This window comes from Semicossyphus pulcher, unplaced genomic scaffold (genome assembly GCF_022749685.1).
Source record: "Semicossyphus pulcher isolate SPU_LCO1_2020_fin unplaced genomic scaffold, fSemPul1.0.p SCAF_4, whole genome shotgun sequence".
NCBI classification, from domain to species: domain Eukaryota; kingdom Metazoa; phylum Chordata; class Actinopteri; order Labriformes; family Labridae; genus Semicossyphus; species Semicossyphus pulcher.
Window position 1 is genome coordinate 4,208,923 of NW_027211715.1, and position 22,291 is coordinate 4,231,213.

At 42.2% G+C, this 22,291-nt stretch overlaps 2 protein-coding genes across 6 annotated transcripts in view; both read right to left on the bottom strand.

Moving 5' to 3' along the window:
* LOC138607171 (gamma-aminobutyric acid receptor subunit gamma-3) overlaps positions 1-8,345 on the bottom strand; it is an 88,657-nt gene extending 80,312 nt beyond the window's left edge. For 2 of the 3 annotated variants that reach the window (XM_069679741.1, XM_069679740.1), the window contains exon 1: positions 7,925-8,018. In XM_069679741.1, coding sequence (XP_069535842.1) covers positions 7,925-8,018 — 94 coding nt within the window. Of the gene's footprint in view, positions 1-7,924; positions 8,071-8,292 lie in introns of those variants that run through there. The other variant, XM_069679739.1, reaches the window with a different exon arrangement.
* A 9,001-nt stretch (positions 8,346-17,346) lies between these two features.
* Positions 17,347-22,291, bottom strand: part of gabra5 (gamma-aminobutyric acid type A receptor subunit alpha5) — a 39,087-nt gene continuing 34,142 nt past the window's right edge. For all 3 annotated transcript variants that reach the window (XM_069680537.1, XM_069680538.1, XM_069680539.1), the window contains one exon: positions 17,347-20,442. In XM_069680537.1, coding sequence (XP_069536638.1) covers positions 20,152-20,442 — 291 coding nt within the window. In that variant the 3' untranslated portion in view covers positions 17,347-20,151. The remainder of the gene's footprint in view (positions 20,443-22,291) is intronic.

Genomic DNA, 22,291 nt, shown 5'->3' on the forward strand with positions numbered 1-22,291 from the left:
ACAGTCTATGGCAGCTAGATTAAGCTAGCTTACTTTCTTCGGAGCTTTACAGTGATAATATGTAGCCCTGATTCTGCTGCCCCAAGTGGCCAAACATTGTTGCAGGTTTAGGGCCTGTGTCAACTAGCAGTGCCTATTGTCAGCACAAAAATGTATACAGTTCAGTGTCCTCAGCACAAAAATTCCCTCAGTGTCAGCTGTTTTTATGTCGCTGTGTTCAACTTTTCACTTCTCCCTCACCGGCCAATCAAAGTCAAGAAGGGGCGGGACTTCAGATATCAACTTTGTCAACAACAACAATAGTGTTGACATAATTAGCTAATCATTTAGGTTTTTTGAGTGTACAATTTCCAGGTGTGGAGCTGCTGCTGATGCCAGCACACGATTCCTTTACATTGTTTTTAAGTTTCTCTGTAAGATTTCATTGAATAAAAGCAAAAGCTAAATAAACCTTGAGGCGAGATTCTTTAGTCAACCGCTGTATTGCTCAACGGCAATAACATTAATATGGATTTACAAGGATTAAATTGTAGACAAAAACTCAAATCTATTAGTCCTGTCCATTAGGGTAACTTTCTCACTGAGTTTTTTCTGTGTCTTACTGATAAAAACACTACATTTCATCAGAGTCCAGAGTATCACGACAGAAAAAATGTATTTAAAAGGAAACATGCAGCTCAGCATCCCATGACTCAATAAGTTTATTGTTTTAGTTCACAGAGGCCGTCAGCGTGCAGGGATAGTGTTAAATCTGTGTCGAGAGTCCTTTTCATCGTGTGAGGAGGCCACAGTGATTCATCAGTATAAATGCCGGGGTGGTTCACTGTCCATATGTCACTAAATGTTGTCAGAAAATCTTTAACTGGTTACCCTGAAGAGACAGAGGAGTTGGAGAATTGAGCGAGGTACATAAAAGTCTGAATGTGTCCAAATATTTAGACAAATTGTATTTTGAAGCTTGGAGAACATTCTTCTTTAAAGTCTCAGGCCAATAAATCTTTTTGAATTGTATGAAATAAATAAAGGCAGCAGAATATGTCCACCGGGTGAGTGCAAGTGAAAAAAACAAACCCGTATGTGCTCCATGAAGCAGGCCAGCGAGAGGTTAGGGTTCTTTATTGGAGTCAAAGTGACACACGGACAAAGTGACGGAGAGAAAGTGGCACTTAGGATGTGAGAGATGAATCGAGTCTCTCAGGACCGCCTCAAAAGGTCTTTCCCACCGCTCGATGTGTGAGGGCATCGACGTGTGCCCCCCAGTGACATCCAGTGTACCAGTACTATTTGTTCTCTTCTGTCCCCACTCTGTCAGGCTGAAACAGCAGGGCTTACCTGGCTCATTGTCCATAGTAACAGGTGTAGTATGAATGCAACACCTGGGGTCCGTTTCAGAAAGCGGGTTTAGTGAAAACCCCGAGTTTGTTAACCCTGAAATGAGGGAAACCTCGGGTTTGCCGTTTCAGAAAGAGAGGTAACTTTAACTCTGAGTTGGTTACTATGGTAACTGTGTCTGTGAACCTAACCTGGTCGAGAGCAGGTTTTCTTCAGGAAACTCAGAGTTTCTCTCTGTCTCCTCCCTCTAGAATATAAAACCCTCATTCGACTTCCTCATTCATTCAGCCCGTCTCACGCGTGTGTTTGAGCGGTTACCGAATTAAAAGAAGAAACGTTGCGTCTCTGTGCTGCTCTGACCGGATTGCAAAAGTCTTTTATAATTATGATTAAAAAAAATCAAAAGACAAATCTGTGTCAAAGTCATAACTTTTAGATTTTTCTACCACTACTGCCGAGAGCACTCAAATAAGACGCCGTAAGTTATTGGAATATTTTTTTTTAAACTAACACAATTCAGTTTAATCAAGATAAATTATAATGTATGTGAAGTCAGCATCATGTTAGGGATAAAGCTAATGCACATTAAAACAGCCACTGAATGATATTTCATTAGTTTAATATCTAATATATGATTGAAGTGAGGTTCAGCCATGAGCCTGTTCTGCCTGAGCCGCACCTTTGAATTATGTTCTGGTATTTTTTTTTTAACTGCTTCCATGTACGTTTTTCTCCCGCTGGATTGCTCCTAAATTAATATACATTTAAGCTTCCGGTCGTGATTAAGTATTAAATAAATGGACCCGTTCAAGCAGTTTCTTCCCACGCCGCTTCTCTCTCTTTTGCAGCTGCAGCCGTGTTACTTTATTTTTCTAAAAACATGCTCGTATTCGCTGAACGTCCGCATGAGGATTTCGAGCTCCACTGGTGTGACGTAGGAGGACCTCTTTTTGTGTACCGTTGCCATGGTGAATCGTGGTATCGGGGCTCCATTAATGGTGGCTTTTTAACTCCGGCTGTACCTACTCAGAGTTGATTAAACTAACTCTGATCAGCTGTCCTGAAACCAAAAAGCCAGCGAATCTTAACTCAGAGTAAGTGAAACCACAGTCCGGGGTTAGACTGAGGGTTTGTTGAGCCTCCTTTCTGACACGGACCCCTGGCCTAAAGGCTCGAGTAATACAGATGCAACAGCCTGTTAAGTAAAATACATTATTAGGATTTTACATTTGAACTTAAATGTTGTCAAGCTCCTTTTATAAACATATCATCTGTTTCTGACACAAACTTACTGTTATCTTTATACTACTGCTTTATTAAAATATTTTAAGCATGCATATATGCTGAATAATTTACCAACCAGGGCTGCAGACCCACAGGAACACAGAGGGTTCGCTGTGAGGCCATTCGTGTGTGTTTATTTTATTAACTGCATATTTTGTTTGCCACTCCACGAAAGGATTAAAACTGAATTACAGTGACCGTAAAGAAAGTCAGAGAGCTTATTGGCAATACAGTCATTCGCTTTCATGCTGAGAGTACGATGAAAAGGTCAATACCACCCTCCTGACTAGATGTTAAGCTAGAACCAGCAGCTCATTAGCATAGCTTAGCATAAAAATGAGAAACAGATGGAAACAGCTAGCCTGGCTCTGTTAAAAAAACAAAAACAACTGTGAAACTAAAATCAGCACATAAAAACTAAAATGTAGGGATGGGTATCAAGTACTGGTATTTTTTGGTACTGGTATGAGAATGGTTAGTACCGAAAGTACCAATAAGCTCCTGGATTAACGGTGCTCCTATCTGTAACATTCAGTCTTATTTAATGACGTTTTCATTCAATCGTTTCGTTCTAACGTAGCTGGCATCCGTCCTCGATAACGAAGCCACCGGCGTCAGGCAGTGACGTGTCATTGTTGTGGCCTCATGCTGGAGAAAGTCTTGTAGGTCTATATGGCGGACAGAGCAAAGCGCTCGATAGTTTGGGCCCACTTTAACAAATTTATCTCCGCTGCATCTTCAAGCAATTTATGTAAAAGGATAGTTGCGTCTAAAGAGGGTAAAACAAGCAACCTCACGAAACATGTACAAGTTCGACAGTTCATAAATCCAAAGCAGTGCGGTGTGTTTGACTGCTTTAGCAAAGCGGCTAATGCTAATGCTGTTGCTAGCTTAACTGCTAGTACGTCCTCAGTGAGGCCTCCGAGTCCTGGTGGCTTGATAGCAATGCTGCAGACTGGATAAGCCAAACTGAAAATGCAGTTAAAACACATGGGTCTTATAAATAAGCCTGTAGTTATTCAGTCACTGTTATTAGCACTTCCATTAGCATGTTCCGTTTTAATCCATAGACAGCATCAGGCAAGCATCAGCCCCAGCTTCATCTACAGTGGCTAACTTATTGAAGTATCGATAAGCAGTATCGGTATCGATAATATCCTAACGATACCCATCACTAGTAAAATGTGTAACTTTTTATATATATGCCAAGCTAAGATTTGTGAGGCCCTTTATTGTAGAGGAACGTATGTTTAAGTATAGCTTTATTTCCTTAAGCTCTCATGTTGCACATTTCTTTATCTTATCACGACTAACTGTCTGACACACAGCAAATATGGCAGGTGGGCTAAGTATTCCAACACTGACACATTATCACTTTTTAAAATCAATATGGCGTTATGTTAGCAGACAAATGCACATAACTGAAAAACAGCAACATAATCATTCGACATATTCACTAAGTTATGTGTCTGCTCTTAGAGAATGTCTTTTACTAACTCTGTTTATGGTCTCCACCAACTCCTGAGGGAAACCTCTGACCCTTAAGGTTCAGGTCCGGCCAATCACAACCATTTATCTAATGAGGGGACGTATGAAGTTCTGAATGTGCTACCCTGTCAGTATTAAATGAACTGGATGGTGGTTCATGTTACATAAAATGGTGTTGGCTACCAAATCATGTCATGCCAAACATCTGGTTATTATGTAGAACTTGAAGCCATATGAATTGGATGTTTGTGCTAACTACATAGCCTAGCATCCAACCGCTATGTCTCATTGCTCTGATTGGTTGTAGTGTCCAGAGGCATTTTAATCTGATCTTGTTGATTAGAAACTGAACATTAACTGAGAGGTTCCAGACTTTCACATTCACAAAGTGGCAACGCCAGGCTGGAAAATCCTGGCAACGAAGACAGACACCCAGCAAGCTGAGGAAAGAACCATGTCTGAGTGAGTCCATCTTTTGAAGACTCTGTAAGTGTCAGCGTGACCTGCTACTTTGTGTACTGTTATGATTCAGCTGCTCTGGTAGACGAGCACCTGAACTCAGCTCCGTCCTGAGCTGTGGCAAAAATTGTTGTTTTAAACAAAATAAAAGCAATTTTTTGTGTCAACCACAGACTGTATAAAAAGGTTGTACGACATGACAGCTCCCTAAAAGTGAAGCCAAACCCTCTCTATTGCCCCCTGCTGACTGGCTGCAGTATAGGTCATAAAGCCCGCCTCCTCCATGTTAACAGATGGGACATGAGTCAAACTATAAAATCAAAATACACGTCAAATACATTTTTCTCAAACATGGTTTCTGTCATTATAGTTAGTTCTTATCATGCTGATTTATGTCCAAGTGTTCATTTTTGTGACAAGTTTATTTTTAATTAGTTATCTGATGCTGTCAAAATGATGATTGACAGCTCTGTTGACAAATACGGCTCCGGCAGCCGATCAGTTCTGGATTAGCAGAGTGGAGGACGAACGGCGAGAGGAGACGTAACAAAAACAATCACTACAGTCACTACTCGCCTATCACGGGGGCTATTTTAGCATCACTTTCATACAACAGGAGCAGATGGAGCCGCGTCCTCCATCTATATATTCAGTCATTGGTTCCAACTTATACCTGATAAGGTACAGGTCACTGAGATATACGATATGAGGCCCATCTCCACTGTGCATCCATTACAGCTCTCTTAGAGTAAAGCATTACATTTCTTCATCTTAGCGCCCAAAACAACCAGAGACCAAAAAACAGCACGCAGATCTTCTCATTCTCATTAGAGATGAGAAAATCTGAGTTATAGAGACCCTCATATCTCCCTCCTGCACTCAAAGTTCCAACCTCCAAATGTAATTTATATTCATGAGGGTATGCTGATGAGCCGCTTCATGACCTTTGTTACTGCAGGTCAGAAACCAACTAACAGCTGAGAAACTGGGCCAGTTTCCTCCTGCTTGAGAAAAACTACCACTCACATTTTACCTTTGTAAAAACTTAATTATTTCAGCATGTCAGATCTGAGGTCTTCTATAAACCTGTAAATGTTGTTCATAAAGTTTTTATATCAACACCTCAACTTTCACAAGTGGGTCAGGTAGCTGCTTTGTATGATATTCAGCCATTCGTGCTCATCTCAGTCAGGTGTACAGTTCATACAGTCACACGCACTGCTCATCACAAGCATCACCACACAGCTACATTATAAATAAACAGTTGATGATGTTTAACATGACAGCAGGAGTATCTGCTATTCAATTAGCTGGTTAATTCTACTGTAGTTATGGATGTGTTGAAAATAGAACCGTCTCTGTGAACACTTTCTGATGTGCCGCATGGTGTTTATTTATTCCCGAGGATAGAAACATAAGTCGTTTTGTTGAAACTGTTTCTCCACCCCGCCTGCATCGCCACACCTGACCGAGCCACCTGCCCTCTGACCTGTGACTCCCGTTTCTTTCCCTCCAAACCAAGAACAGGGAAACCACCATGTGAGTTCAAATGGACTTTTACCTGAGTTAATTCTTGTTTGTTGATATAAGCTGCATTATTTATAATTAAACACTTTGATTGATATTTACTTTGTTAGATTCCCATTTTATTTACCTTGTTTACTGAAGAGAGAAGTACCAAACATGGAAGCATTAATGCTGTCAGTTTGATGAACCTTATTTAAAGCTACCTAAGTATTATTGTTTGTTCCACTTTAAAGACCCCCTCCAGTGAACATCAAGTGTTTAACCTTGTAAACATCTCCACGTGGTGTTCTTCATGTGCTATAAGACATATCAGGGACATCATGAGCAGTCATCTCCATGGCTGGGCCTGTCTGCTTTTAAACTGCAGTGTACCAAGGACAGGCTGAACAACACGTTTGCAGATTGGCAGGTTTGAGACATCACAAACCTAAGGAGCCAATCCCGTTAATGGACGGGGTGACGCTATGCATATAATTATGTGTAACCTATGGCATCCACTTCGGGGATGTGCGAGTCAGCTGTAACCGTCATCGTCATTTTTTAACAAACTCATTACTGACTACTAACGTTAACGTTACTACTACTAATTACTACATTCCAAACTAGCTAAGTTTTAACAAGTTGTCTCTAAACGATGGCAGAGACGTGTTTTGTTTTCGTGACGGAGGGGGCGGTTGGAAATGTGCATAGTGGGCGTGGACTATGTGGATTCAGGAGTTTTTAATGAGGGAGAAGGAGGAGATGCTTTGGGAGGATTTTAACAGGGTAATACAAGACACAATTTATTATTTCAAGCAGAGCATTTTATACGTCTTAAAACATGACTGGAGCTGCTCTATAAGATTTGTTATATTTCCTTTTGTCATTGTATTTGTACATGGAGAAAATCATCCACATCCATCTCAATAAACCTTGAACCTGCACATGCACTTTATGTGACTGCAACTCTTATTTGAGGTATTATTGAAACCATCAGGTGTTAACATGGAGTTATGTCTTGTTGTCCTTTTGTTGTCTGAGGGAAGTGACCATGGTATAAGCAGGATAAAGCCCTCTGAGTCGTCCATTATCAGAAATGATTAGATGGTCTGGAGTCCAGTTCTGTCTTTTCCTTGCATCTCAACCGACTTAATAAATCATGATTGATTGTTGAAAATGACAAAGGGACATGTATATTCAGTGCACAATTATAAAGACTGCATATGATTATCATGAATAAAAAACCTGAATGATTTTCGGTCCGATGATGATGGCTGATGGTGATTTCACTGACATACTGTTTGCATTTCAGTGTGAGATCTGTCATAGATATCCAATCAGCCGATAAGCTGTCACAGAGGTGTTACAGCGTGTTACACACACATTAAACAGAGATGTCACCTTATCACCTAACTTGCAAGATGGATGGAGGTGTTAAAAGAAGCTGTGATGACTGACCTTGAGGAATATTATTATTATTAGACGTATTTATTTAAGACAGCTGCTGTGAGACGTCTTCATTGATTATTCAGGTTTGTACAGCAACTGTGACTGTAAAGATGATTTCTGCACATTATATATGTTTAATGATACATTTAATTGAATATATTGTAATTGTATGAGGTGTTCTCCCAGTGAGTTAGCTATTTATTCTACTTTAATCACAAGTGAGTGACAGCATACCAGACTATAATACCCCCTGAATCTGCAGGTTAACAAAGGGCAGTTCGAGGTGTTTCTCCAGAGCCAATTAAACAGCTCATTTACATCTTTAAATGTTAAGCATTTACCTATTAAAAATCTATTCCACAATCTCTGCTTCCCCAGCATGACAGTGAGACAAAAGGTCAATTACCTCCGATATCCGGCCGCAGCTTCTTGTCATATTCTTTGAGTAAATTGTTGAGTATTTCCGTGGCGTCGGTTTCCTGTGATTTAGGAGCCAGCATTTGGTTCACAGTGACATCCTCGTATTCCTCCTCGTACTCGATTGTTAGAGAGCTGTACAGGTAAAGAGAAGGAAGGTGGTCAGAACAGGCGATGCCATGAAGAGGATTCTGCAGACTGCATGCATGCAAACACCACGTCAGACTCGTGGATAAACTTGGCTCGCTTAAAGTTTTCCTGACAAACATCACAAAATTAGGAGAGTTTACATTTTATCAAGGTTCCCTGAACACAACACTAATTTAAGAGCAGTTTTAAACAACACACGCAGCTTACCAGGTGTGGAGGACAGACAGAAGTAAAACATAAGCCAGAGATTTGGATGTCATGTTTCTCGCAGGGTGACAACAAGTGGAGATGTGTCAGCGGCGGGCGCGTGTCGGTGTCTGGAGCCGGTGGTCACAGCAGCTCAGAGGATGAACCGAGGGGAAAGCTCCTCATAGTTTGTAATCCAACAGAAATCATTGTTAAAATCAGGCGTTTAAAATCCTCCCTCTCAGGCGTGTTCACGCGCAGGAGCAGCTTCTCTCTGGGAAAGGTTGCAGTTTAGTCCTCAGATTCGGGCTCTGCTGGTTTTACGCAGGTGCGCACACTCTGAATGCGTCCTCCGAAAGCAGCTCATTCATCCCAAACTCCTCTCTGGGTGAACCTGCGTCACTCCACTGTTTACAGCACACTTTGCATTTCTCAGAAGAACAGTAAAATCAGCAGAATAATACTTCTTAAATACTTCTTTTTTTGTCCTCATTATTTAAGGATTAAAATAAAACAGAATTAATTCTGGTTGGATTTATATTTTTAAATGATATAGCCTTTTACACTAATGATACATCTGGCCCATATTTATACATAAATATTTGCAAGTCCTTTATTGTGAAAAAAAGTCATGTTGAATATGTTTATGTTGTCATTATAACTCATCATTGATAGATGTATTTTGGTGATGTACCTGCAGTCCATGCACAGGTGATGTTGCCCTTGTCAGTAGCCACATATTAATTTGAAAGCTTTCACATCAAAGTGCTGCAGGAGCTCTTTCATAGCTGCCAAATGCTACTAATTGGCATGCAGCCGAACACAGTTTAAAGGCACCTTTGTAGCACTGTTTGTAATTGTAATTGAGGGCCCTTGTGCTCTGTTCATACTGTGTGTCTCCTGCACCAACAGTAGCCGTTCTGTGCACAAACGGTAGTCAACATTCTACACTTCAACAGGAAGCAATTTAGAGTGCATTTTTATAATGTTGGAGGGCTCCCAAAAGCCTGTAAAAACATGTGTAGCAGAGACCAAAATATCCTGAGTTTTACACACTAGTATGGGTCGGGCTCTAGACTCTGTAAGGAGTGGATGCACCCACTGTGACATCATCCTTTGGTTCGTGGATGTGCTTTGCTTGATGCCTCAAGTGTTCACATTTTGGCCATCACTATCTTGTTTTCTTTGAGTCAGAAGAGGCTGACTGCAGAACAGCGCACGAGAGGAAGAAGAGGTTAGCAGCTAATGCTAGTGCTGCCTCAGTTAGCAAGGTGCGCCCGTACCTGTGATATAAATTAGGATGCTAATCTTGGCTAGCAAAGAAACTTTCCAATGACTGTTTTGATGCGACCAAACTTTTTCAGGTCACTTAAATCGCGACCTAAATCCTGCTTTATCATTTTCTCTCTCAATGGGAGCATCATTTACAAAATGATCATCATGTTGTACTGAAGAAGACTTAAACCAGAGACCAAAAACGTATTAGGAAAATATTTCCTGAGGTAATAAATCAAGCAAGAAGAAGAGTCATTTTCTCATAGACCTATATAAACACAGACTTCTTTTTGCATTCAGAAGAGTCGCCCCCTGCTGGTCATTACAAAGAATGCAGGTTTAGGGTACTTCCGCAATAGCTACAATTTTGAGGCTACGTCCCCTTCTTATATACAGTCTATGGTTAAGCTCCAAAAACATCCTACATTTCCCATGATGCAACTGGATAGGGTCTTCCTCCTAAATTCCCACTTCTTTAAAACCCCACACCTCCACAATGCAGAGCCAATCTGAATACCACCCTGATGACATCACCATGACATCATCAGAGTTATGTTTCCAAACTTTTTTACATGTCATTTTGGGTCACACTTGTGCTTTAGCCCTCTACAGCCACCGTAGGAGAGCTCTCTCCTGAGCCGGTTAACTGAAATTCACGTGTAAAATCTGCGGAGTGCCCTTTAAATAAAGGTTGTTCTATCTTTAGAGGCGCGCTCCGGAGAGAGAGAGCGGGGTGAAAGGCAGAAAGTCTGGTGAAAAAAAAAGCCAAGAAATAACACAAATGAGCCGACGCTGTAGAAAAGGGAACAAACGTCTGTCTGCCTCGGTGAAACACCAAGAACCAAACAACAATTTCTCCCTCTGTCGGCCTCTTGTGTTTTCCTCTGACACGTACACAAGATTCCTGAAGGGTCGAAATGAGCCGCTGAGATAAACAATGCCTCGCTGACACTCAGTAAATATAGTTTAATTTGGTTTTGATGGAACCAAATAATGTGAATCATGTTTTAATGGCAGATTCTCTTTCACACTGGCAGGAAAATAAACCACGGCAGCATCAGGCTCGCTGCACAGCTACAGGCTCCAGCATGTTTAACAGGCAGTGATGATCCTCTGACACAGAGACCGTCTGCAGAGCTGCTGATGCTGCTGCCTGCTGTCGCCCTCTGCTGGATCATGAGAGAAATACAGAGAGTGACCTGTGGTGATTAACGGCAGAGGATTTGTACAGAGAGGGAAGCAGAGCTGCAGGAGGAGCTCATCTACACAGAAGATCATGCATCATCCTCATGCAGTACTTGGGACTATAATGCATGGTGGTAACTACTGAGACATGACATTATAAGGACATGTTGGTGTTCTTCGACATTAGTAGACTCTAAATTTTGTGGAAGAGTTAATATATATAACTGATGAACTAAATGTTTTAACACAGTTCCATTAAGCCCGAGTCTGTTTATTTTTAATGAGCCATCAGCGTCATGTGACCTGACGCCACCACCAGACTGTGCCTTTGTTTGGAGGGAAACTTCTGGTAAAACAATATAAGCGTCCTCTGCACCAGCACCGTCCCCGTGGCACACGTCTATTGGCTGGCTGCCCAAGAACAGGTATCAAAGAGGCTGTTTGATGAGGTGAAGTGGTATCGTTTGAAAAATCACTTCTATATCTGGCATTTCCAGTGTTTACGTAAAGCAGCAAACTGTTGTTGAAACTAACTGAAGGGTTCGCTGTATTAGAAGAAACTTTTGTGCATCACTTTAGTTACAACAGAGTATTACATTTTTATTCTTTAACGTGACCCTGAGATTATGAGAATAAAGATGTAATTTAAGAAGAAAAAGTCGTAATATTGCGATCACAAGTCTTAATTTCAATTTGTTTGTTATATTGAAGGGTAAACTCAAAAGAGCGGCCAGCCGCCTGCGCTAAAATCATGAGTCATTTTCAAATTAAATCATTTTTCAGAGTCTGATGCTAGTTACAAAGTGGTGCTGATGAGCCAAAACATTAAGTATTTCTATTTGTGAAACCTAAACTAAATATAAAGCTGTGTAATGTGCTTGCTAATGTTACACGGTGACACAGTCTGCAGCGAAACCCAGGAGATCTTGCATGTTCTCGCCAGGTACGCCAAGCATCCATGCTACCGCGTGTGTTCAATAAATACAGCTCAGTCTGCATTAATATTGCGACTTCCTTTTTTTTTTGTAAAATCACGACTTAATCTCAGACTTTTTTAAGCTCTAAAGTGGCTCTAATATGCCATCATACTTTTATAATATATTATTTACTTTTGATGGAAATATATGCAGGTATTTATTGTTTAAAGAAAAGCTTCATAAAAAATGTTTGCATGAAGCCTTAAATCTGTCAAGGACGCATATGACCACGAACAAACAGCATGTAGCATTAAAAATGAATGTTGGTTTAAATATTTTTTAACTGCTTTGACTCATTTTCAGTCAGGAAGTATCTCACAGATTGTTTTGGGAGTAACTTAAATGACTGGAGCTTAGGGACATCAAATATCTGCTGTGAGGCATCAGAGCTGAGGGCAGTGAGACGGAAGGAAAAGGACTTACTGAGGCCATACTCGACCTTTTAACTTGACCCACAGGTTTGGTGGGTCTGTATTGTTCAAACAGTAACTGGACTGTGCTTACACAGCCCTCCTCTCGTCCTCAGACTACTTAAAGCACTTTAACACTACATGTCACATTCACCCTTTCATACTCACATTCACACACTGATGGCAGAGGCTGCTATGCAAAGTGCCAATCTCCCGTCAGGATCTATTTCTCCATGCACACACATGCACATACATGCACACACACGCACACACACGCACACATGTACACACCGTTGGCTAAGGCTCAGTGACAGAAGCAGCAGGAGATTGAACCACAAACCTTCCGATTGAAAGACGGCCGTAATCGGTCAGTTTCACGTCTCATTTAGATCCATTCTAACGTGAAATGATCATTAACTCAGGAAAATCAATTAAACCTGACATTTAGCTACAATGAGCTTAACAAACACATGACGTCATCAACCTGATAAACCTTAAAGAAATCTCACTTTAGCTGCTCTTGACAGGCGAAGGAGAACTCATGTCATGGTGGCGGGGCAAACTGAGCATCAGGTTCTCCTCCTGTTTGTAAGAGCTGTGAGTGAGGGCAGACTGAGGTCACCTGTGTCTAATTGATTCCACACAGCACAGGTGTGCTTGTTGCTGCCCTCCAGAGCTTAGAGCAGGGGTGAGCAACCCTGCTCCTGGAGGGCCACCTTCCTGCATGTTTTAGGTTTCTCCGCACTCTAACACACCTGATTTGAATGATCTGCTCGTTATCAACCAACTGAAGCGTCTCAGGGGATTGATAACGAGCGAAACATTTGAATCAGGTGTGTTAGAGTGCGGAGAAACCTAAAACATGCAGAAAGGTGGCCCTCCAGGAGCAGGGTTGCCCACCCCTGGCTTAGAGGGATCATGGCAGATTTAACCTTTTATTGCAACAAATGTGAAATACGTTGTTGGGCTCTGGTTCCTCTGCTCTCGGATTAGCTTAGCAGCATGCTAATCATACACAGGGAGCACAACGCAGACACCACAATAGGAATACATGCGTTGTCCTGAAGCAAGACACTGCCTGCTTCTCCTCTGAGCTACGTTAAGTCTTTAAAGCGCTTGTTGTGAGATCTGAGGCCTCTGTTTGGAGTTTCACTGATTACAAACAATCACTCATCAGTCAGCTGATTCCTGCTGGTTCGTGTGACTTTCCTCACGAGCTGTCGCGATGCTTCATGTGATGCAGAGAGGCGCAGAGAACAGTCCCGTAACAGCCTGTCCGTGCACAAACACAAATCCTTGTTAATCTCTTTGAAAAGGAACTGTAAGCATTTACTACTGTGTTGTTTCAGCTGTCACTACACTTCCATTATGAAAACACTTATTGCACAGAGTCAAACCTAAACCACATCCAGAGTCCTCAGAACACAGAGCAATGTTATTTTTAGTAACCTACGTACTGAGTGCATTTAAACATGCCCTTGAAAGCATTTGATTTCATCTTTTCATTGCATTGTACTCAGGTGAGCAGCAGCACTGTGCAAAAATTTTACAAACTACTTTTTTGGTTGACATCTGAGTTTTTCTGGGGCCATGGTTCTCTGTCGGACAACGGTGGATCGCTCCCTTCGGGTGGGGGCAGAGGTGCTGCCCCCAAGTGAAGGAGTTCAGGTATCTCAGGGTCTTGTTCACAGTGAGGGTGAAATGGATCGTGAGATTGACAGATAGATCAGTGCAGCGTCCGCAGTAAAGTGGGCGTTGTACCGGACCGTCGTGGTGAAGAGGGAGCCGACCCGTAAGCGAAGCTCTCAATTTACCAGTCGATTAATGTTCCAACCCTCACTGATGGTCGTGAGCTTTGGGTAGTGACCGAAACAAGGAGGTCGCAGATACAAGTGGCCCAAATGGGTTTCCTTCGCAGGGTGTCTGGGCTCAGCCTCAGAGAGAGGGTAAGGAGCTCGGATGTGCAGGGAGTTCGATGTAGAGCCGCTACTCCATCGCATCAAAAGGAGCCAGTTGAGGTGTTTCAGGCATCTTTATTGATCCCTCCTGGGCGCTTCTCTGTGGAAATGTGAGGAGACCCCGGGGCAGACCCAGAGCCCGATGGAGGGATTGTATATCCCACCTCGGCTGGGGACGCCTCAGGATCCCCCAGGAGGAGCTGGGAAATGTTGCTAGGGAGACGGACATCTGGGTCACCTTGCTTAGCCTGCTGCCACCTCGACCCGGCTCCGGATAAGCGGAGGAAGATGGATGGAAAAAGAAATGCAACTTTACCCCATGCACTTAGAATACAGTACAATGCTGTGCATTGTGTCTTTGCTGATGCTTTACAGGGTTAACTCACTGTTTCTGACAGTAAATGATTCACAGTACGGGATGTAAATATCTCAGTTTTTGTGTCTTGAATGACCATTTTTCTGTCGATACATAAAAGTAAACTGATCCAAGTAAAGACAGTTTGTAACTTTGGTTTAATTGACTGCAGTGTAAAGTCACTTTAGACATCATTATCATCTACACTGATACAGCATGTGCAACAGATGAAACGATACCTGTGAGCTAGTTCAGGCAGGCGACTCGAGCTGCACTGATTTCACACCTGAGTCATTCTCCAAATAATGTGTATTGTCGAATCAAAAGTTTGGAAGAATTCTGTGTAGGCTGTGCAATGATGGTAGAGTCATCACATTCGAAGGTACACGCAGTCCTGACAATATAACCCACATGCATAAAGAGCTGCAGAGGGGTTACTTTTCTCAGGAGGTGACGCAGAGTTACTTTTGTAATAACGTTACCCAACAGCTCATGAGGTATAAAACTGGTGTCAGTTCGGCACCATCCAATCAAATCAAATCAAATTTAATTTGTATAGCGCCAAATCATAACCGAATAATAACTGTTTTATTACGTTGCTTTCATCCTTTGTCTGGCACTTGTATAAATTTAAAAAGGCTTTTATCACTTGCAGGAAAAAGCAGGCTTGAATCAAGCTGACCTACTTATTCTTTATAACAATAAACTTCTGTAACGTTCAATGTTTTTAGACTTTCTCTGCAAACAAGTAGTGATCTGATGTTTGAGGTAGAGTGATACTCTACACAAAGCTGATTGATGCTTTTTATTGATAAGCCCTGCAGTGGCCAAGCTGTGTGGTTCATCGAATTCTACATACTAAGTTATGGTAAATGATATCGCAGTCCTTTGAGCCTCTGCAGAGTGAAGGTAAATTCACACTTGACTCTGTTACAGCAGAAAGTGCTCACTCAGCAATCCAGAAATCAAAGACGCCAGTCGGCTACATGCAGCAGCTACAGATGCCTCGTGTGCTGATAAAGTAGCTGCAGTGTGTCTGAACATAAGGTACAGCAGTGTCCTCTCATCCCTCCTGACTCAGCACTTCTGCAGGCGTGTCATAGATAGCACCCATAATGAATAGTGCCCTATATTAGAATGCCCACACATCCCCCACAAGTTACTTACTCTCAACACTTTCACAGCTCTCTGTTGGCCCTCAGCCACCGCCTGCACAAACCCTACACACACCTGTTTGTGGTCTGTGTGATCCACAAACATACACCTTAGTGCTGACATGAAAAACTCACAATACTGTATAGGAATGGGGCGCTGGTTTGGCTCAGTCGGTAGAGCATGCGCCCCACATGCAGAGGCTACAGTCCTCGACGCACTGATCACAGGCTTGAGTCCTGTCCTGTTTCCTGTCTCACTTCATCTGTCCTACCTAATAAAGCCAAGACAAAAAAATAATCTTAAAAAAACAAAATACTGTATAGGAAACGTCAAACCCTCTCTATCGCCCCCTGCTGACTGGCTGCAGTATAGCTCATAAAGCCCGCCTCCTCCATGTTAACAGATGGGACATGAGTCAAACTGTAAAATCAAAATACACGTCAAATACATTTTTCTCAAACATGGTTTCTGTCATTATAGTTAGTTCTTATCATGCTGATTTATGTCCAAGTGTTCATTTTTGTGACAAGTTTATTTTTAATGAGTTATTTGATGCTATAAAAATGATGATTGACAGCTCTGTTGACAAATCCGGCTCCTGCAGTCGATCAGTTCCGGATTAGCAGAGTGGAGGACGAACGGCGAGATCTTTGCTGTTTTTTTCAGTAAGTTAAGTGTGTGTTCTGGTTAGTGGAAGTGGCTACGGCGGCACCACCCGCCGATCACTACTGCGCAGACTCTGGCTCCATATGATGTCACGATGGCAGTGTCTATCACGGGGGCTATTTTGGCATCACTTTCTTACAATGGGCGCAGATGGAGACACGTCGTCCATCTATACATACAGTCATTGATCCGCACTAAAATGATGCATTCCAACAGTTATTCTTCCACACAAAACCACGAAAAAATACTCCTGAGCTCCTTTCTTTGTGAAGGCCAAAACCCCAAAGTGAACTGGTGAGCGCAATCAATATGATCAGGACCATTACTGCCCAAGTTCAGGTGAACACTCAGTAAACAATTAAGAAAACTATGAAGCTAAACTTACAGTTGGTGCTCCTACAGTGGTTTTAATACATATTCACATGTATCACATTGCATGTTATCTATTTATGCCCTGTAAATAAAATAACCCATCTGAATCACTGTATAACATGCAACATGTAGGTCAGCAAACATTCTGAGTGGGTTAGGGTTTAGAGCTGTGGTGGTGGACGAGCGAGGTCAGCCCTCCTCCACAACATACACTGTGGCCTATCTCTGCTCCATGACTGATGTCATTCGGTGCCATCAGTGACAGCTTAATTTGCTGCAGAGTACGGGCCGGCTGAATGGAAAAAGCAACTTAAATGGAGCTAAATCCTTGACAAACAGATGTGAGCCAGATGTTACCACCACAGAGACCCCCAAGATGGATTTACCAGCCCGCCAACCGCAGAGCTGCATGATCTGCATGTGCATGTGTATAATCAAAGGAGAGGCCGCACGTGCAGGCTGTTGTTCCATCAAGGAAGATTAAAGCGGCGTTTTATCACGTCCGCTGCATAAATGTCTCTAAATATGTAGATTAATACATTATATGCTGGATCGCACTCTATCGTTCTCTGTGTGCTTATCTGAAATCTCACAGGAGAGACGGAGGAGAGTCTCTGATGGGTGATGACCCGACAGTCAAAACAAGCCTCTGCATGTCAAACACGACGAGATAAAGGCGTTTCATTATCTCGGCGCTCTCTGTACTAAAAACAGCACACAGATTGAGTCAGTGAAGCTTTATTTGGAATCAGGTATGCATAACAATTGAGAAAAAAGTAAGGTTTCAATAAGAGCCTTACTCAGTCATCTGCACAGGTCTGTTACCAAAATAAAAGAGAGCGCTGTGCTTCCAAAGGGAGAAGAGCAGAGCCAAAACAATCAGAGTATAGTCATATATAGAAAAAGACTATTGCCAAATCTGCATAAAAAGACAAACTAAAAGTCCAATGATCACATTTTACCATCAACAGAAGTCATTAATAATAACAGCATTATTTATTGCTTCAGATATTTGCATTTAATGAACATTCGGTACCTAAAATTCACTGAAATGTAATAATACAATACAACGTGTGTGCTCCATAAACGTATTAAATAGTGTCCGGCCACACTGAAGGCAGAAAGTCACATGATCACATTCATATTGATTTAACCCTCGACCCAAACAGACGACAAGCAAAGGTTTGATCGTTTATGGGAGAACAGATGGGAAAACTGTAAAACGTACTCTGCTGAGGTGAGTGCAGCCGGCATGCAGCCTTCACAGGGAGTTTAAACCGTTTGACTTCATGGGCTCCGAAGGAAACCTTAAAGACGTCTTAATTTAAGTTAAATGCCCAGTCCCTTTCTGCTTAAGAGTTTCAGGAAAAGACTGAAAGCGCTCTCATATCAGTGTGGCAAAGACTTAGAACCAGGAGACGTTTAGCTTAGCTTAGCTTAGCAGAAATATTTACAAAAGAGGGAAACAGATATTCTGGCACTGTCAGAAGACAGTGACTTCCATTAGCTACGGATCCAAGTTAGCCGTGCAACTAGCAGTACTATCAGCTGGCTCTGACTGGTGTTGGGCTCTGAGCACAGGGGTGTGTTAGTGTTCACTCCTCCGGACTCCTGAAGCCCCTGTGCTAGTGAGAGGAGTTAACAACATCACTTCACTGTGCTCAGAGCCTGACACCGGGCAGAGTCATCTAAAAGTAGCCTACCGCTAGCTGCACCGCTAACTGAAATCTGTAGCTAACACAAGCAACACTTAGCAGTGGTTACTTCAGGAAAGCTGATCGGAGCCATTTGTCAACAAAAGTTGTGATTTCTTTGCTCATGTTATAAAGTGTTATTGCACAGCCGTCACTGGTACATGGACAACAGAGACTCTCTACTCCAGCGGTGTCTAACTGTACAAAGTCTCACTGTCTCATCTCCCTCTCTCTCCCATCAGTTATAAACCTGTCACACCGAGCGCCCCCTACAGGCCTGGAGCACTTCCATTGCGTGGACTGGATTTGCAGCGTTTTTCTTTTGCATGTGATTTCTGGGTTTGTGTGTTTCTGACTTTGCATTGTTTCTGAATGTGCAGCTAGTTTGATATTCATGCATTTGTTTTGAACTGGCATCATTTATGAATTTACAGCCTGTTTCGTCTAATGGAAAATGTTGAGGCCGCTGCAGCACTTGTTGGCCACCGACGTTTTCAGGCTAAAAGCTAAGCTAAGCTAACAAAACAATCGCCTGGCTGTAGCTTTATAGGACTTTTGTGATTAGAGGGGTACCAGATTCTCATTTAAGTCTCAGCAAGAAAGGGAGAAAGTGTTTTTAAAAAAAGGTCAAACTTTTCCTTTAAGGTAACGTTCTTTTGGGGCATTATTTTAGGATTAAGATTTAGGCCGACTTGATTTCTTGTTTTTACCTGGAATGCTAAAAAATTGAACAAGCCGGTCAATATGACTCTCTGTGTCTTTAACTGGCCTGGTAACCAGACAAGCTGGAATCAGTCTCTTCACGACAGCATTTACTCTACATTATGAAAAAAGGTGAATCTGCTCCAAAGCATTCAAATATTTATAACATTCGCGAGTTTTCATCAAAGCTTAGAAAGAACAAAATTATGTTTTTAAATGTTTTACGTGTTTTTAAAAAGCGTCGTATGTTCTGTCAAAACTGCTAAAGCTCAAGCTAATCTGCTCATTTCTCAACATCCAGTCAATGAAGCACTAGACTAGAGTAACACTGTGCTGCTGTATATGCATAACATAGAAGCTAACCTTACTGGCGTAGTGGTGCTATTCTAAAAGCGGGGGCGTATATACATGTTTCTTAAACTAGGTACAGTACGTACAGGATCCTCCACACGGTGACCTGGAAACAGAAGCTGCCTCTGAGCTTGAGCTCTGTTCCCATTTCATCTGTACAGAAACAGAAAAACTGGCCATTCAGAAGTCGGAGAAATGTCGCAGGAAAAGGAACAAACAGACAAACTGGTTAAATTAAAGTTGTAAAACAGGCTTCTAGAAATCTGATATCTCAGTGCATTCACGATGAGTTCTCACACTCTGAAGGCAACACATTAAGCATGGCTATTCATCTGCTTTTAACAAGGAAGCAAAGTCCCATGTGCCTGGGCCCGTGTCGCACACCTGGACCTCCAGCCCATTTCACAAAGTAAGAAAGGTAAAAGCTGCTTTTGAGTCACACAGTAAAAATGTAGTTTGCATAGCATTTGGCCTGGCTGTACCATCGTCTGCTGCAGACTTGAGGAGAAACTATAAATGCCAAATGCTAAAATGTTCAAATATCAGAATTTGGCGGAAACAAATCTGTGACTTGAGTTCTGAAATTAAACTGTCATAGAGGAGAAGTTGTATGTTATATATGTACAAACTCAAGGCAAACATGGCAACATTATCCTGAAGCAACAGACATGCAATGTTATCCAATGACATAAAAAAACACGGCTATGATACAAGGACTAAGTGCTTGGCTTCGAATTTGATTGCGCTCCAGTTATCAAATCCTTCAGAGGGGGTCGGAGCTCACACGGCTCCTTTGATCACTGGTTCCCTGTTGAGATACGTGGCCCAGTAGACCAGGTTGAAGGTCCCAAACAGCACGGGGAACACTATCCTGGACATCTTGTCGATCTTGCTCACGCTGTTGTAAGTCTTTTTGGGGTCCGGGGCCTTGGTTTCAGTGGGTTTGAGCTGGACGGCCGTGCTGTTTGAAATGGTGGAGATGGACGCGTCCTTTGTAAGGTTGGTTGTGTAATTCACTCCGGCTGAACACGTGTTGTTTGGCTTTTTCGACAGAGCCAAAGGGTCCTTCTTCTGAAAGGGACAGAGACAGGCATTGATTGAAAGAACCAAAACCACACCAAAAATAATAACACAGGCTCAAACACATGCACAACAACACAAAGAGAACAATAAAAGATGGCCAGTGATGGGTGAAAACGTGGATCGATGTTCCCGGGCAATAATGAACTGGCACTGTGCCGCTACACTGCAGACTGAACTGTGAATTTATTGATCCACCATTTCTAAACTTCTACTTCTTCTACTTCTAATTCATCTCTATAATCATGTGCGACACGGACTTCTCACTCTCTTTCCACTCTAACACTCCCCGACTGTTAGCAGGAAACACAGAGAGAGAGAATGAAAAGAGTAGAGAAATTCAAACTGCTGAAGACATAGGTTCACCCAGCTGCTCATACATTAGCTCGTAATGCTACAACATAGAAAACAGCACGTCCGGTAACACATGCTGATGTCTGCATCGACACAGATGATCATCCAGCTCTGCCGTTCTTCTCATTTCTACAGAGCGTTTCAGAATCTTTTATATGTTATTTTGCGAAACTTTATCTCAACTGTTCTAATTTGTTCTGATCAACCTCGTAGCCAGGTGCACGAGGAAGTAGTTTCTAACATAAAACATGTTGCATTGACTAATCCGGCGACCAATTTGTGTGTAGCGCCATCTTGTGTAGCCGCCATAACCGCGGTGGCAACTCGATGTCTGCTGCTGCCTGCTGACTGTGCCAGCAGCATAGTTAGTTGGATTAAAGATGTTAGAAGAAGAAGACATACTTTATTAAAATCTTTTCACTCTGTTAGTACAAACATGCTCCACACACATAGGCCTGAAATACACGCATGCACAAATAGGACCCTATGGACATGCACCAATGGAGAGATGTCAGAGTGACACGTGGACATGCGCCCCGAGCAGTGGGGATTTGGTGCCTTGCTCAAGGACACTTCAAGCTCAGGAAAACCACTTCCATGCTTGGTTCATACCGGGAAGAACTATCCACCCTCCAGTTCCCAACCCAAGTCTCTCCACACTGAGCTAACAAAGAGACAGCTGCATCCAGTAACTGATGAAGGTACGTTAATCACACACTTATTTCGATTTGACATATTAGACATCGGTTACAACAACAGCCTGATTACATGATGGAGAAATAGAGAAAAAGAATCGACCATCGCCACATGTTTGTGATGAAGTGCTGTGTAATATAACATATTCTACTAGCTAGTTAGCTTAATCAACTAACAGCTGCATTTAATCTTCACAGGCTAGTTACATTAGCTAATACGTTTGTTATAGATAATCATTCAGCACGTATCTTCTATTTTTCGGCTGACAGTTGCTCTGAAATGATTACATGCAACTCTTACTTTAATATGATAGCTAGCTACAGGAATATTATATATGTGATCATTTCAGTAATCGCCTGGCGATGAACAAATGCCTCTACAGGTCACTCAGAGAGGGCAGACATCACTGTTAAAATCATAATAATAATTATTACAATAATTCTAATATTCTCGATTCACTTCTGAAGAATATCTCAGTCCTCTGCGCGGTCAGTAAATCTGTAAAGTGTCTGGTCTCGTACAGGCGGGCCTCTTCATGACGTTATTACTTGTGTACTTTGCACTCTGTTTGTCTCGACTGTTAGAGCAGCCGATGACTCTACAGGTTCTTCCCGATGTCCTTAATATCATTGTCAAAAGTAAATTTACACAGAAAGTAACAGTCAAAGTAGAAAATTGTTTCTCTTCTGAGGACAGCTTGTATTCAAACACACAGATGTTGTAGGGAGACGCCACCGCAGTGATGGCGACTCGTTAACTTCCGGGAATTCCCCGGATTAGTGTATAAGAA